At 35.5% G+C, this 13,519-nt stretch overlaps 1 protein-coding gene across 2 annotated transcripts; it reads right to left on the bottom strand.

The window, feature by feature from the left end:
* Positions 1 to 1,825: 1,825 nt before the first annotated feature.
* On the bottom strand, positions 1,826 to 6,224 carry LOC145017353 (increased DNA methylation 1-like). 2 transcript variants are annotated; one of them, XM_078975399.1, is made up of 9 exons: positions 5,690 to 6,224; positions 4,064 to 5,413; positions 3,878 to 3,998; positions 3,715 to 3,797; positions 3,365 to 3,609; positions 3,182 to 3,268; positions 2,821 to 2,920; positions 2,284 to 2,461; positions 1,826 to 2,194 (listed from the first exon to the last, which is right to left on the bottom strand). In XM_078975399.1, the coding sequence occupies exons 2-9, from the start codon at positions 5,393 to 5,395 to the stop codon at positions 2,001 to 2,003; spliced, it is 2,340 nt and encodes a 779-aa protein (XP_078831525.1). In that variant the 5' UTR covers positions 5,396 to 5,413; positions 5,690 to 6,224; the 3' UTR covers positions 1,826 to 2,000. The 2 variants fall into 2 exon arrangements, with proteins under 2 accessions (XP_078831525.1, XP_078831524.1); XM_078975398.1 differs by having other exon boundaries at positions 2,272 to 2,461; positions 5,690 to 6,222.
* Positions 6,225 to 13,519: the final 7,295 nt, after the last annotated feature.

Genomic DNA, 13,519 nt, shown 5'->3' with positions numbered 1-13,519 from the left:
GGCCAAAATGACATCTTATGGCTTTCATGGGGCTTCAATGGCCATAAATTTTGCACCATTATGCCATGAAAGCCCTCTATCATTCCATATTTGAAGGTATACTCACTTGGGACGTCCATATCCCAAAGATCAAGCTCCTTGGACCAAAAACCCAATAAAGTTTAAATAAGGAGATCTAAAGAACTACTAAGCAAGTTAGAGACTTGATTACCAGAAAATGATGAGGATGAAAGGAAGTCTCTAAATCTACTATCTTCTCCTTGAATCCTTTAGCTTCTTATTCTTCCACAAGCTTCAAAACACACAAAGTTCACTCAAAAGTGGCTCACAAGCTCACAAATGCATTAAGGTTTATGAAACTAGGGTTTGGGACTTGGAGGCTAGAAATGAGGCCAACAAGTAGGGATTAGGATGCTTGCAAAACCCCGAAATCAGGGTTTCATCCTGGCAGCCCTACTCGTCGAGTCGAGGGTCTCAACTCGTCGAGTATGTGACTTAAAATCCCGCGTCCATTCTGGTTTCTACTTGATGAGTTTGGGGCTCCCAACTCGTCGAGTAGCTCCACAAAAGTGAATAAATTATGCTTAAATGCGTACCAGGAACCAAGCGTTACAATTCTCCTCGCTTGTCTTAGACTTCGTCCTCGAAGTCTGCTGCATCAGGAAACAACTCCGGGTAGTGCTCTCGCATCTCCTCCTCGGGCTCCCAAATCCACTCTGAACCCTTGTGGTGCTGCCACTGCACCTTTACCAGCTCCACCATTTTGTTCCTCAGCTCTTTCGTCTTCTTGTCCAGAATAGCTACCGGTCTCTTGATGTAATTTTTCTAAGGACTTTTGAAAATCTCTTTCACGCAGCTTGGCAAAGAAATTTTGAGATATATATATATATATATATATATATATATATATATATATATATATATATATATATATATATATTCCTTTTTGTTTAATTTAACCCAAACTATAATAAAAAAAAATACACAAACTTAATTAAATCATTTTTATTTGACATAATTAACACAGTTAAATTAATTCATAATATATGAATTAAATTATGTTATTATTTTCACATAAAAAATAAATACACGAGATATGATAATTTATCATGAATAAAATTTATTAGACAAAATGTCTATTGATATCTATTTCTTATTAGTATGACCCTATAAGTTATATGTTATATCATATATTGGAGTATTATGAGGTACTTGTTAGTATAATGACCCTATAAGTTATATGTTATATCATATATTGGAGTATTATGAGGTACTTGTTAGTATAATGACCCTATAAGTTATATGTTATATCATATATTGGAGTATTATGAGGTACTTGTTAGTATAATGACCCTATAAGTTATATGTTATATCATATATTGGAGTATTATGATGTACTTGTTAGTATAATGACCCTATAAGTTATATGTTATATCATATATTGGAGTATTATGAGGTACTTGTTAGTATAATGACCCTATAAGTTATATGTTATATCATATATTGGAGTATTATGATGTACTTGTTAGTATAATGACCCTATAAGTTATATGTTATATCATATATTGGAGTATTATGAGGTACTTGTTAGTATAATGACCCTATAAGTATGTTATATCATATATTGGAGTATTATGAGAGTCCGAGAGTGTCTCCATTTAGTATAATGACCCTACTTCATCCAACGCATATTCATCATCATTTATATCAATTCATAACATCCCCTTTCATCTTAGAACATGACTTGTAAATCGTCATTAGTTTTGTCATTATATGATGTAATTTACGTAAATAATCATCCATAATGCAAGAATCCATTCTGAAATTGAACACAAAATTGCCACATGAAATAAAACAAATATATACAGTTCTATTGTTTAGCCAATTTGTGTCCATATCGTTTGCCAAAACTACAAAACTGGCTTTTCCACCACCTTCACTTTCTTAAATATATACATCCCGACTGCTTCATATATTCATCGCAAAATCTACTAATTATATCATTTTACCCCACAAACCATTTCAAAAGACATTCTTTCAAATCTTGAATGTTGTTTGTCCTTCACATCATGTTCTTGTTCTCCATCTTTTTGCAACGATTCTTTCCCTTTCCCTTTCCCTTTGATGGATATTATCTTATTTTCTACAAAACCAAAACCCCGATACGAAGAAGCTACATTTTCCATTGGAGTATCTATTCATTGAAGACAAATTAGGTCACCATTACCTTTATTTAGGGTTAAACAAAAAGGTAAAAAAAAAAGAGCTTACTTTGGATTTCACCTTTGTAAATGTGTTTCTTAAGCCATATGGTTCCTGGAAACACCATTAAGTTGATACTCCTCAAGTACTTCTGTTCTTGAGGTTCCAAGTGCATGAAACCAAAGCTTTTTGTCCATGTCTCCACTAAACTCGGTATTGCACACAACACAAGTTTCTCAATCTTCAAAGACTTTAGCATCTAAAGATACCAAATATTATATATATATATATATACATATACAAGTTGATTAGTCAAACATAAAGTACACGAGTCAACCGGTTTTTAAAAATATTTGAGAAAAAGAAAAAGACAAATAGTCAAATAGATAAAAGGTTAGTTTCTTAACACACTAAGCCGAGTTTTTTTTGGCTTAACCCATTGAGTCATTCTCTGGCTGTATTAAGTCAAAAAGAAACATTAAGCTCATTAAGTGCTTAACACATTAAGCTCATTAAGTAAAAAAGAAGTAACCCCTGAATCTTGTTAAGTCCATTAAGTCAAAAAGAGACATTTGTCTACCGAATACATGACCATGAAAAAGCAAATGGAAGATTTACCTCTTCAATAGCATTCATGAGACGCCTACACATTCCTTGTCTTTGATATTTGTTACAAGTTGCAATGAGAGGCATCTCTGCAACTCCTATCCCATGAATCCTACACAACAATAAAAAAAATATCATATATTGCATTTAACATTCCCATTATTTGTCATCTGTCATCTGTCATCTGCCATCTGTCATCTGTCAAACAAAAGTTGCAATGTTTTGTCCCACACAAAAAAAAGTGGAACCAGATGGGACAACAACTCGCTCTCAATCTCTTGTATGTGCAAAAGACAATAATACCCTCCATTCCCACATCATCAAAATAACTCTAAAATACTAAATTTGGAAAGGTGATTGTTTTTGGAGGTACCTTAAACATGCTATACTTAATAACATGTCATCTTTCTCCAATACCATTGTGTAGAATCCCTCATAGTCTAGACGTGCGAATTCAGACCTACATTTAAGTTATGAAATGAAGTTACATTTTTTTTAAACTAATTTATGTTGTCAAATTAAAAAATTTACCAATTTAGTGAGATTACTTACTTACCCTTGATTATAAAGTACATGGGGTATCAAATTGATTCCGGTTCTCGGATCAATCATGGGAAGAAAACACTCCTCCATAATTGTAAGGGCAACTGCTAATTTCAGATTCCATTCCACTTTCAGGGCAACAAAATGGTGATCGGAAAGGACATTCCGGTCTCCATGAGTGCACTTCAAAAGCGTCCACGAGAAACCATCAGAGATGGAATTCATCATTCCGACTCTGGAATCAAGGCCCGAGTGAATCTGTAAAAAGATAAGATACCAAAATGAACTTAAAATCAAAAACCCGATTGAAGAGTTTTCCTTAGACATCTATTCCAAACTCGGAATTGTGGATTCCATTCCTACCTCCTTACAGCTTTTACTACAGAACCAGGTAGAAGGTTCCACCCCAATTCCGACTTCAATCTTCCCAACACATTCCTTGTGGTCTGTTTACAAGCACCATAATTTCAGTCAAAAAGTCAACCATCAACACGAAAAATAAATTATTTTAAGTGAAGAAAATTACATTTATGTTTGCATTGTAAACATTTCCAAACACTTTTTATTTTGGCCTTATGAATATCGACCACTTTCCCACAACTCCAACAAGAACAATTTGGACAATACCAATCACCTTCAGGTAGCTCCTAAAAAAATTAAAAACTTTATAATTTTCAATATTAAAATAATAATAATAATCAAATGAATAAACCTGTAAACATAAGCATTCTTGATGAAAAGTTGAGGGACAATTATCACAACATATTAAATCGCCTCCATCACCACAAAGACCACAACTATCATCATTCTGATCGATTTCTTCAACATTTACAGTTTGTGTAGGACCATTTCTGACTTTATATTCCGTTGACCAAGCCTCCAATTGACATAAAGTCAACGATTTTCCGGATTCCATGAAAAGATTCAAACATGGGCAATTTAGGGTGAACCCAGCATGAATCTTGAATTTGGAGACAGAAAACTTGTTACCACAGCATCCACACTGAATACCATCTCGCGTGATTAAACCATGTTTAATTACGAAATTGTCCCTCGGATTTCTGTATTCGATAACTTCATTGACTTGAATAACTCCAGAATCTATCAACCAGGACAACACTGTTCTTGTTCTTACACCAATGGGAAAACAATTCTCTTTCAAATCATGATCTCCATCGTTGCCACGTGGAAGCAACCTGCAACTATTCATCCGATTTTTGTACTTTTTTGAAGCGTTTCGAACGTGGGTTTTTCGTTTTTCACTGGGTTTTCCTTTTCTACGCTTTAGACGTTTAAATTTAGACTCTGATTTGTTGTTTTCGTCTTCAAAAGAAGAAAACGAAAGTTTTCTGCAACTTTCTTGATCTTCATCTTCATCTTCTTCGACGTTAATTGTTTGGCAAGAAGTGGTATCCGATAAAGGAAGAATCTTTCGATCTTGATCATCTTTTTCATCGAGTTCCAAATAACAAGAATCCTTCTGTGTTTTCTTGTAATATTTAACGGGTGAATCATCTGGGTAATTTGTGTTGAAGCAACATAATCTACACTTGGTGGCATTCTGATCTGACACGTGTCCTTTAAGCAGATAACATCTGGACTTAACACCATGAACAGATGATTCAACCAAACGACACGTGACAATAGAACTCGGTTGGCATAAACAAGAATCGGTTTCTTTTGATGGGGTTTCAGAATTAACGATGTTTTCTACATCGGGATTAGAATGTTCTGGAAGCGAGACCTTTCTCCGTTTGATTGAAACGAATTCTTCAGAGAGGCTACCGGAATCTTCCTGTGTTGTCGTAATCGAATGTTCACCGGTTGATGGAAACGATGAATTCTTAGGGGTATGATCGTCATTTTCGAAATTGATTGCTCCTGTTACAAGACACTTTTTGCTACTTCTGCCATTTTCGTGCCCAAAGAACACATCTTTAAAAATGGTGTCTTCGTTCGGGGAACCTTCAAAGCTATCATCGTGTAAATCGTCGATTCTTAGGCTCAATAACATCTTCAAGGACTTGTTGCATTGCCCTTTCATTTTAATTGTCTTTCACCTCTGGGATTTCATGAATTTGAAAACATAAATGTAGTGATTTGTTGTTAGATTATAGCAGAAAGATATCTGAATTCAAATTACACAAATCTAATTAATCATAAAATATTGAATATTTACAAACAAATTCAATAATAATCATCCAAACAAAACCCTCGATGAACACAGAGCTTCCCTGTTGTTGATTTCCCAAAACTCAGCAAATAAACAGCAATATTTCATAGCAATGTTCGACATTCTTCAGATAATCACACAAATCAAATAGAAATTCACAAATACCTTCACAGACTCCACCACATGCATCGCTCGGAATTTGCAGCAACATTCATGATCATCAACCTCCAGATTGCATGTTCAATTACAAAACCACGGAGCTAGGGTTCAAAGATTTATGGGAATCTTCAGGGTAGATAACAAATGGGTAGAGAAAAGGTCAAATTTGAACCGAGAAACCATTGAAATTATCACCGATTCATTGCACGCGTTCCTCAAAACTGTTGAGTGTGTGTATGTGTGTGTGTGAGCAGAAGAAGTGGCGGAAGGATTGGGCTTCGGAGAGACCGAACAATGCTCCATAACTTAACATATGGCAGCCATGTATAGTGCTTTCAGTCAACCACCGTTTTCAGAATCCCAATTTAGGTGGGTTTTGTTTAATGAATTGACAACTGAAAATTAATAAAATTAAAGGAGAACTACACACGGAGCGTTTCAACATTCTTTCGTCTAATTTCAAGATGCTGTGGTCGAATGATTCACTTGTTCCTTTATAAATCTGATTATGTTGTTGGTGTTTTGTTGCAGGACATTGCCAAATGGTACTCATGATTGTAGTTTGGTAATTCGTAAAAAAAATTGAAAGAAAAAATAAATATCTTTCTAAGAAAAAATTAAATACATCTTCTATCAAATCTTTCTATTTATCCTTCTATTTATATTTATATTACATTATTTCATTGATACAACTAAGGACATGCATTTAACTCTACAGTTCAAAGCATTGTCGCACTATTATTTTTATTACGTACAATTTTATTGATATTTTTTTATGATGTATTTAACTCTACTAAGTTTAATAGAAAATTACAAAAGCAAATTTATAAAATATATATTTAAGAATTAAAAATTTTCATTTTTTTCTTTTAAAAAGATCAGTAGTCATTAAATTTCAAATCCATTGAATGTCAAGGTGACATCTCACTATGGTAATGTTTAAGTTAATCCATTGAATGACAAATAGATTTGTCACCTCATATAACTCTTACATTGAACTCACCATTACAGATGCTCTAATTCTCTTTCTTAAGTTATGTTTGGTACGCCACAACTGGCTGATAAGCTAACTTATTTTTTGTATTTTTTTAAATTGTTATGTTTGGCAACCAAAGAATAGATGATCATTTTATAAGCTAGTTTTTTGAAAAGATGCTTTGAATAACTTTTAGGAGTTTTTCTAAAATTTCATGAATATACGCTTAGGCTACGTTTGGTGTATTAACTGAAAAGTTAGTTGTTATCTAAAAAGCTAACCGTTATCTAAAAGGCTAGTTGCTAGCTTATAAACTATTTGATAAAAAATGATGTTTAATAAAAATTAGTTGATAAAGTATGTAACACTTGTACCCTGGTATGTACCTTATGGCCCTTTTATTTTTGGAATTGTGCATTTTAGTCCCTGAAGTAGTACGTGGGGCGTACCACTTGGTACGCTTAGTGTACTAGTTGTAAAGCCAGTACGCGGGGCGTACCATTTGGTACGCTTAGCGTACTGAGTTGATGGTGAGTCGGGACTCAGGTCATGTACACTGGGCGTACGTATATATACGCTAGGCATACGTGGACTTTAATGAAACCCTGGTTAGGGTTTTTGCACCCTATATAAACATCCTTATTCATTAGGGCTTGTCTCCTTACCAGCCTCTAAAGCCCTAAAACCCTCGAAACGAGTCTTGGAGTCCCTGAAATCATAGGATTAGCTTAATGTATTAAGCTCAGGAAAACTCGGTGAGTTTGCAAGCCAAGTTAATGTGTTGGATGGGATTTTCCCGATCATTCTGATTACGATAGGAACTCGACGAGTTTATTGGTACACTCGATGAGTTTGGTCAACATGGACTGTTGACCTTGACCGTTGACTTTGACTTTGACTATGGTTTACCAAGTCTGACTTCTAGAGGTACTTTACGTATATTTGGGTTTTGATGGAATTGGTTACATGGTGATTGTAGTCGTTTGAGTCAGGATCTGAGATTCGGAGTTACACCTTATCAGTTCTACACTGCTTGAGAGATGAGTGTTCCTTACTATACTTGTAGCATCAATAAATTTTATGCCAAATTTAAACTTTTTCAATCATAAATAAAATCAAACAGTGTTTGTTTACAAAAATGTTTTCAAATCAATATCCATCAGAGTGTCCCAAAATCATAACATAAGGATGAGGAGCGGTACGGTCACGCCTTCGCCTTGCCATGATCTCCTGAAGTACCTGAAACAATAAACTGAAAACTGTAAGCCCGAGGGCTTAGTGAGCTACCCCCAAAATACCAATACCACAATGACAATACCATATTAGTAATAATCAATCAATCAATCAATCATGCATACTAGGCCATCGGCCTGACTGGACCACCCTACTGGGCCTACAGTCTGTCTGGATCTATCCCGAGCCTTCGGCATGATCGGTCCGCCACGTGGGCCTACAGTCTCCCCGGACCGCTCATAGGGTATGTTGGCCTTCAGCACAAAGCAGGACCGCCTCAACCCAACTAACAAGCAAATAAGCATGTGCGCATAACTATCATATACTGGCATATACAATATCAAACATATCTATCTCACTGATCATCAATCATAGAATTCTCCTGTAACTAGAGTATCAACCTAGCAGGTCACTAACATACCAATCCATACGGATCAAAAGAGCATAACATATTGTCTACCCTAATTCTGATCTAACAGATCATAACCACATGTAGCATACCATAGCAATAACAACTAAAGGGCCGGACTTGGTGCCGTAGACCCTATCGATATAGTGAGGATAACTCACCTCGCAGATGTCGACTCGAAAGGTAAACTCCAACTCTTGGATCACTTGACACAAGCTCCACCACCTATTATCATAGTACAACATACTCATAAGTCCTTAACCTTATAAGGTACTCCATAACCCACTAGTCAACCCCTAGTCAAAGTCAAAGTCCTCAGTCAAGGTCAACAGTCCATGTTGACCTTAACTCGCCGAGTACCCTTGGCTACTCGCTGAGTTCCTTGAAGCACTTTCCAACTCGTCAAGTCATCGGGTGACTCATCGAGTTCCTTCGATTCTCGATCAAACTTTAAGGCCACCCGTCGAGTTTCCTCCTTGCAACTCGACGGATACAAACGCATACATATCCTGGAGAAAACTCATCCGACTCGCCGAGTTGTTCTTCAACTCTTCGAGTTTATGGCAATCTTCATCGGACTCGTCGAGTTGTTCATCCAACTCGTCGAGTTCACGGCCATCTTCGTGTGACTCGTCAAGTCAACCTTACCACTCGTCGAATCCATTCAATCATTTTTTCCATACATACCTACTTTGAGCCATGCAGCGGCTCCAACTCACAGATCCAAGCTTCTAGGGCATGCTTATCACGTAAAGTTGCAAACTTTACGTGCATGCATGGCTTTAAAGGCTCCAAATGCCAAATCTAAGCTCTTAATGGGGCTTCATGCTCAAGAGGGACCTCAATCATGATCAAAACTATAACTTTATGCTTCTAGAATCTGAAGAGGGTCCCGATCTGAAGTTACAACTTCAGATCTAGCCCATAGCTCATCATACCAACTTGATATTCCAAGAAAAATCCTAAAACTCAACCAATGGAAGAGATCTACAAGAAAGATGGCGATTTGGGTACCTCTGGAAGATGATTTCTGAGATGAGTGTTGATTCCCACACTCTAATGCTCCAATTGTTGGATTAGTGTCTAAGTCCATAACTGTTTTGGTATGTACTTGACCCGATTATGAGCATGGTCCTTTTGGGTTGCCTTCACCATAGCAATATGTAGGATGATTTAAGGAGAGAAAGGTTTAAATATGATTTATTAATATATTATGAGAATAATATATTAAAGGAGAAATCATATTGTTTAATTAATATTGGTCAAGAATTAATTAAGAATTAATTTTGTGGTTAAAAGAGATTAATTAAACTTAGGGGACTGAAGTTGTAATTATAAGATAATTATAATTGGGCTATGGATCACCTAATAATATATAGGTTGAACGAATTCTATGGGAAGCCCATTAGAAATCGTCCAAGGGATATGTTTAAGGAGTCCATGGGCTGCTTAGGGCCTAAGCAGTCAGATTAGGGTTTCCTAGTTGTAAACCCTAATAGCCTACATGTATAAAAGGGACCCTTAAGCCCCAAAAACGTGGACAACACTTCCATTAGGGTTTCCAGCCGTTTTTGGTGCCTCTTTTTCTTCTCCTCTTCATCCAAGTTGCATATGGTGTTTGTGACTCCATTAGAGGTACTACACTTGTGGTACTTACTTTCAAGAGCTAAGGAAATTCAAGGAACTAGTTGTTATTGCTATATAACAACAAAAGGTATGTATTCTAGCTTTATATATGAATTTCGAAAATTAAAGTAGCATGCCAGGTTTCTTTTTGTGTTCATAAAGTTGTATAACTAATAGTGAAAACATAGATCCAATACTAGGGTTGCATGCACACATAGGATTGTTTGTATAAGACCCATCAGTGGTATCAGAGCCAGGTTTTTGTTTTCAATTAGCTTTTATTCAAATTTGTGAACTTGACATATTAGGGTTTATGGCTAATAAACCCTAAAGGCTAGGTAATTTTCGCAATTAGGGTTGCAAAACCCTAGATGGCGATTTTTGCTAGGGTTTCCCAAATCCTTTCCTTAGCCTCCAAGATTTTGAAATCTAGGGTTATCCAACCCTTGGATTTCGAAATTACCTCCTTCCCCAAGGTTAGATCCTAAATTTTAGGGATTTGGATAATCCCATATCTTGTAATTATCTTTTAATTGTTAAATATGGTAATTAAAGATCTTGAATTATCCCATCCCTTATTTTCGAGATTTAGAGAGGGATTCAAGGGATTAGGATATCTTAGATGTATAATTGGTAATTATCCTCATAATCTAGATAATCCCTTGTGATTCAATAATTTAAATTAATTGTTTAATTTATGGTAATTGTTAAATCAAGAGTTTTAATATTTAAAATTTTAATTTAAATGTCTTAAATTCGAAAATTTTAAGTGAGATTAAAACCTAATTGTTTTGAAGAGTTTCAAAACTTGCCCTCAAGTTTTGGAATTTAAATTGTTGATTAAAAGTTAATTTTGAAAGTCTAAATTCCAAAACCCTGATTTTGAAAAGTTCAAATTAAACCCTTATGGTTTTATTAAATTAATTAAGTGTATAATTAAAAGAGATTTAATAAATCCATAATGATTTTGGTTAATTAAAAGTATAATTTAAACCACCTAGTATTTTAAAAGTGCAAAATACACCCTTATACTATATACAACATTAAAAGTTTAATATTATATATGTATAACTAAAAATTCAGTCTTACCGTTAGTAGGCCTCATTCACGAAGCTAGTCTATAAGGGGTGTTTAAGGAAATTGCCTATAAAATGGCGATTGAATGGGTATCCACTCTTACCCACCGCACTCTTGACTAGTGGAGGGTCGTTAGCCGAACGGGTAGGATAGGACAGAAACCTTCCATTATAAGTATAATGAAGTACAAAGTAACTAAATGCTTATACAAATTCCCAAATCATAGTTACTTTAGGGAAAATGTGAAATTGTATGCTAATCCATAGAATTACACTTCGTACCCTTGTCAAACGTTAGTGGAGCGTGTGTGGTTAACCGACACACTAATTTGGGGATGACATTGGTGGAGAAGGGTGGCTCGATGCTTATCATAGATCAATGGAGCGTGTGTGGCTAACCGGCACATTGATTAGGTGATAGTAGCATTGGGTACACCACGTGATTCGTATGGTTATTCACACCTTGTTTGTGATCCTCAGCATCCCAGTCACAAATAGTAGGGCATAATCGAGATTAAACATGCCATTGAAAAGTTCAATGAATCTCAAAAGATCTAGGAGTTTCAATTCATTTAAAACTTAAACTTCTTTTTCGTTTTTCATGGTGGAAATTGGTAAATCGTCATTTACCTACCTTCAAATATTCTGCAACTAAATTACGGCATCCCTCTTCTAGGTTGTAGAGTATTGTGTTGGATCCTAGCTTGATGTTTCATTTGGGTGTTGCATCAAGAATTCTAATCAACTTAACTTGAATTTTCTCCCGTTTTGTAGATGTCTGAATCTTACAATGGTCTTCCCAAATCCTTTGGAACAAGCTTTCCAAATGAAGATGACGTTCCGAGATACGATCAAGGAAATGAGAGTCATGCTTCACTTCCTCCACCTCCTCCAATTATTCTCCCTGACCCACAAGTTCAAAGGCTTGAAAAGTTCAAGCTCACTCAAGCCCTTTTGGCAAGTAAACACGAAGATGGGAAACCTGTGTGTGCGCACGTCTTAGAGATGAAGTCATACATTGATAGGTTAAACATGTTGGGTGTCGAGATTTCAAGTGAGTTGGCTGTTGACTGGGTTCTTCAGTCACTTCCTGAATCATATAGTGAGTTCGTTAGAGAGTACTATATGATGGACCACGACGTGACCCTAATTGATCTCACCTATTTGCTTATAGCTGCTGAATCAGCAATGATTTGGCGTGCTGGTCAAGTAAATTTGTCTAGTGAATCAAACTCCCAAACTTCAATGGACACTGGCAACATTGGAAGTCCAGAAAGAACTAAGTCTGTGATTGTCCGATGTGTTGTGCCAAAGGAGTCTATTTGCTTTTATTGCCAAGAGAAGGGGCATTGGAGACGAAGCTGCCCTAGCTACCTGAAAGATCTAAGAGATGGGAGAGTCAGGACGTATGGCTCTACTTCAGGTAAAATCCATTATCTAACTCTTTTGAGTTCCTATTCTAGATTCTTAATACATGATGTGATAAGATTACATTTTGATGTTTTGTAGGATCGAAGAAAAGAGAGGAAGCTTGAGAAAAGAAGTGAGCTGAATCTAATCATGAAGAAATGGATCTCGATCGCATTACTTGAAGAATGGATTCTTGAGCTACTACTTGGAGTTAGAATAGATTGTTAAGAAATATGTAATAACGTAGTTTTTCAATTGAATTACATTGTAAGGATAAATTTTTCCCGCAATAAAATGAATTTTGATTTTATCTTATTTATTTATCCTTGCGATGGCATGTATGAAAAATTGATGTTTGAATGTTTCTATTATTAGCAATAATGGATTTGATTCTTAATTATGTTATTTGTGCAACTGTCAAAAGTTTACCAAATAGGGAGAGTTTCTCATCGCCCAAGTTTCAATTGGACAGAAACTTGGAATCATACAATGTGTATTGTATGATGAATGAAAAAAAACCTTCACATTTGGGAAACTTAGACTAATTCTTTGGCAAAGTGTCAATTGAAGGACAAGGAGATCAAGTACACAAGGTTGTGTGTTGATCAAGTCCACCACAAGAGTGACAAAGATATTCGTCATGATTTACTAAAGCTTAGTAAATATTATTATACTTATAAGATTAAGTATAATTCTAAGTTGATTGAAAAAGTTTCAATGAATAGTAGAACGAATAAAGAAGAATCAAGTAGGCAGAAAGATAAAAGTTTCTCTATTCTAAGAAGAAGGGAGAGTACCTTTTTTTTTTATGATGAAGTCTTAATGATTAAGAACCATATCTCAATTGATCCTCTAAGTGAGTCTTAGTGCATTTGCATGTCTAAGAAGAGGTATCAAGTATTGTAGAAATGGATATATCAATAAGTCAATCATACTTCGTTCCAATATCAAGTCTTAGAGTCAAGATTGTGACATTGAGTGAAAAGTCTTAAGTAGGTTTATAACACTCATCAAATGTGGAATTTGGAAAAGTTTTCTTATTCTTGCACATTTGAAATTGGTAAGTTGTGCTGTCTTGGATAAGACAAAGACCAACTAGGACCAAG

This window comes from Lactuca saligna, chromosome 9 (assembly GCF_052625555.1).
Source record: "Lactuca saligna cultivar CGN05327 chromosome 9, ASM5262555v1, whole genome shotgun sequence".
In the NCBI taxonomy this organism is placed as follows: Eukaryota; Viridiplantae; Streptophyta; class Magnoliopsida; order Asterales; family Asteraceae; genus Lactuca; species Lactuca saligna.
The sequence above is the reverse complement of the archived record's forward strand: the minus strand, read 5'-3'. Positions and strand labels throughout refer to the sequence as shown.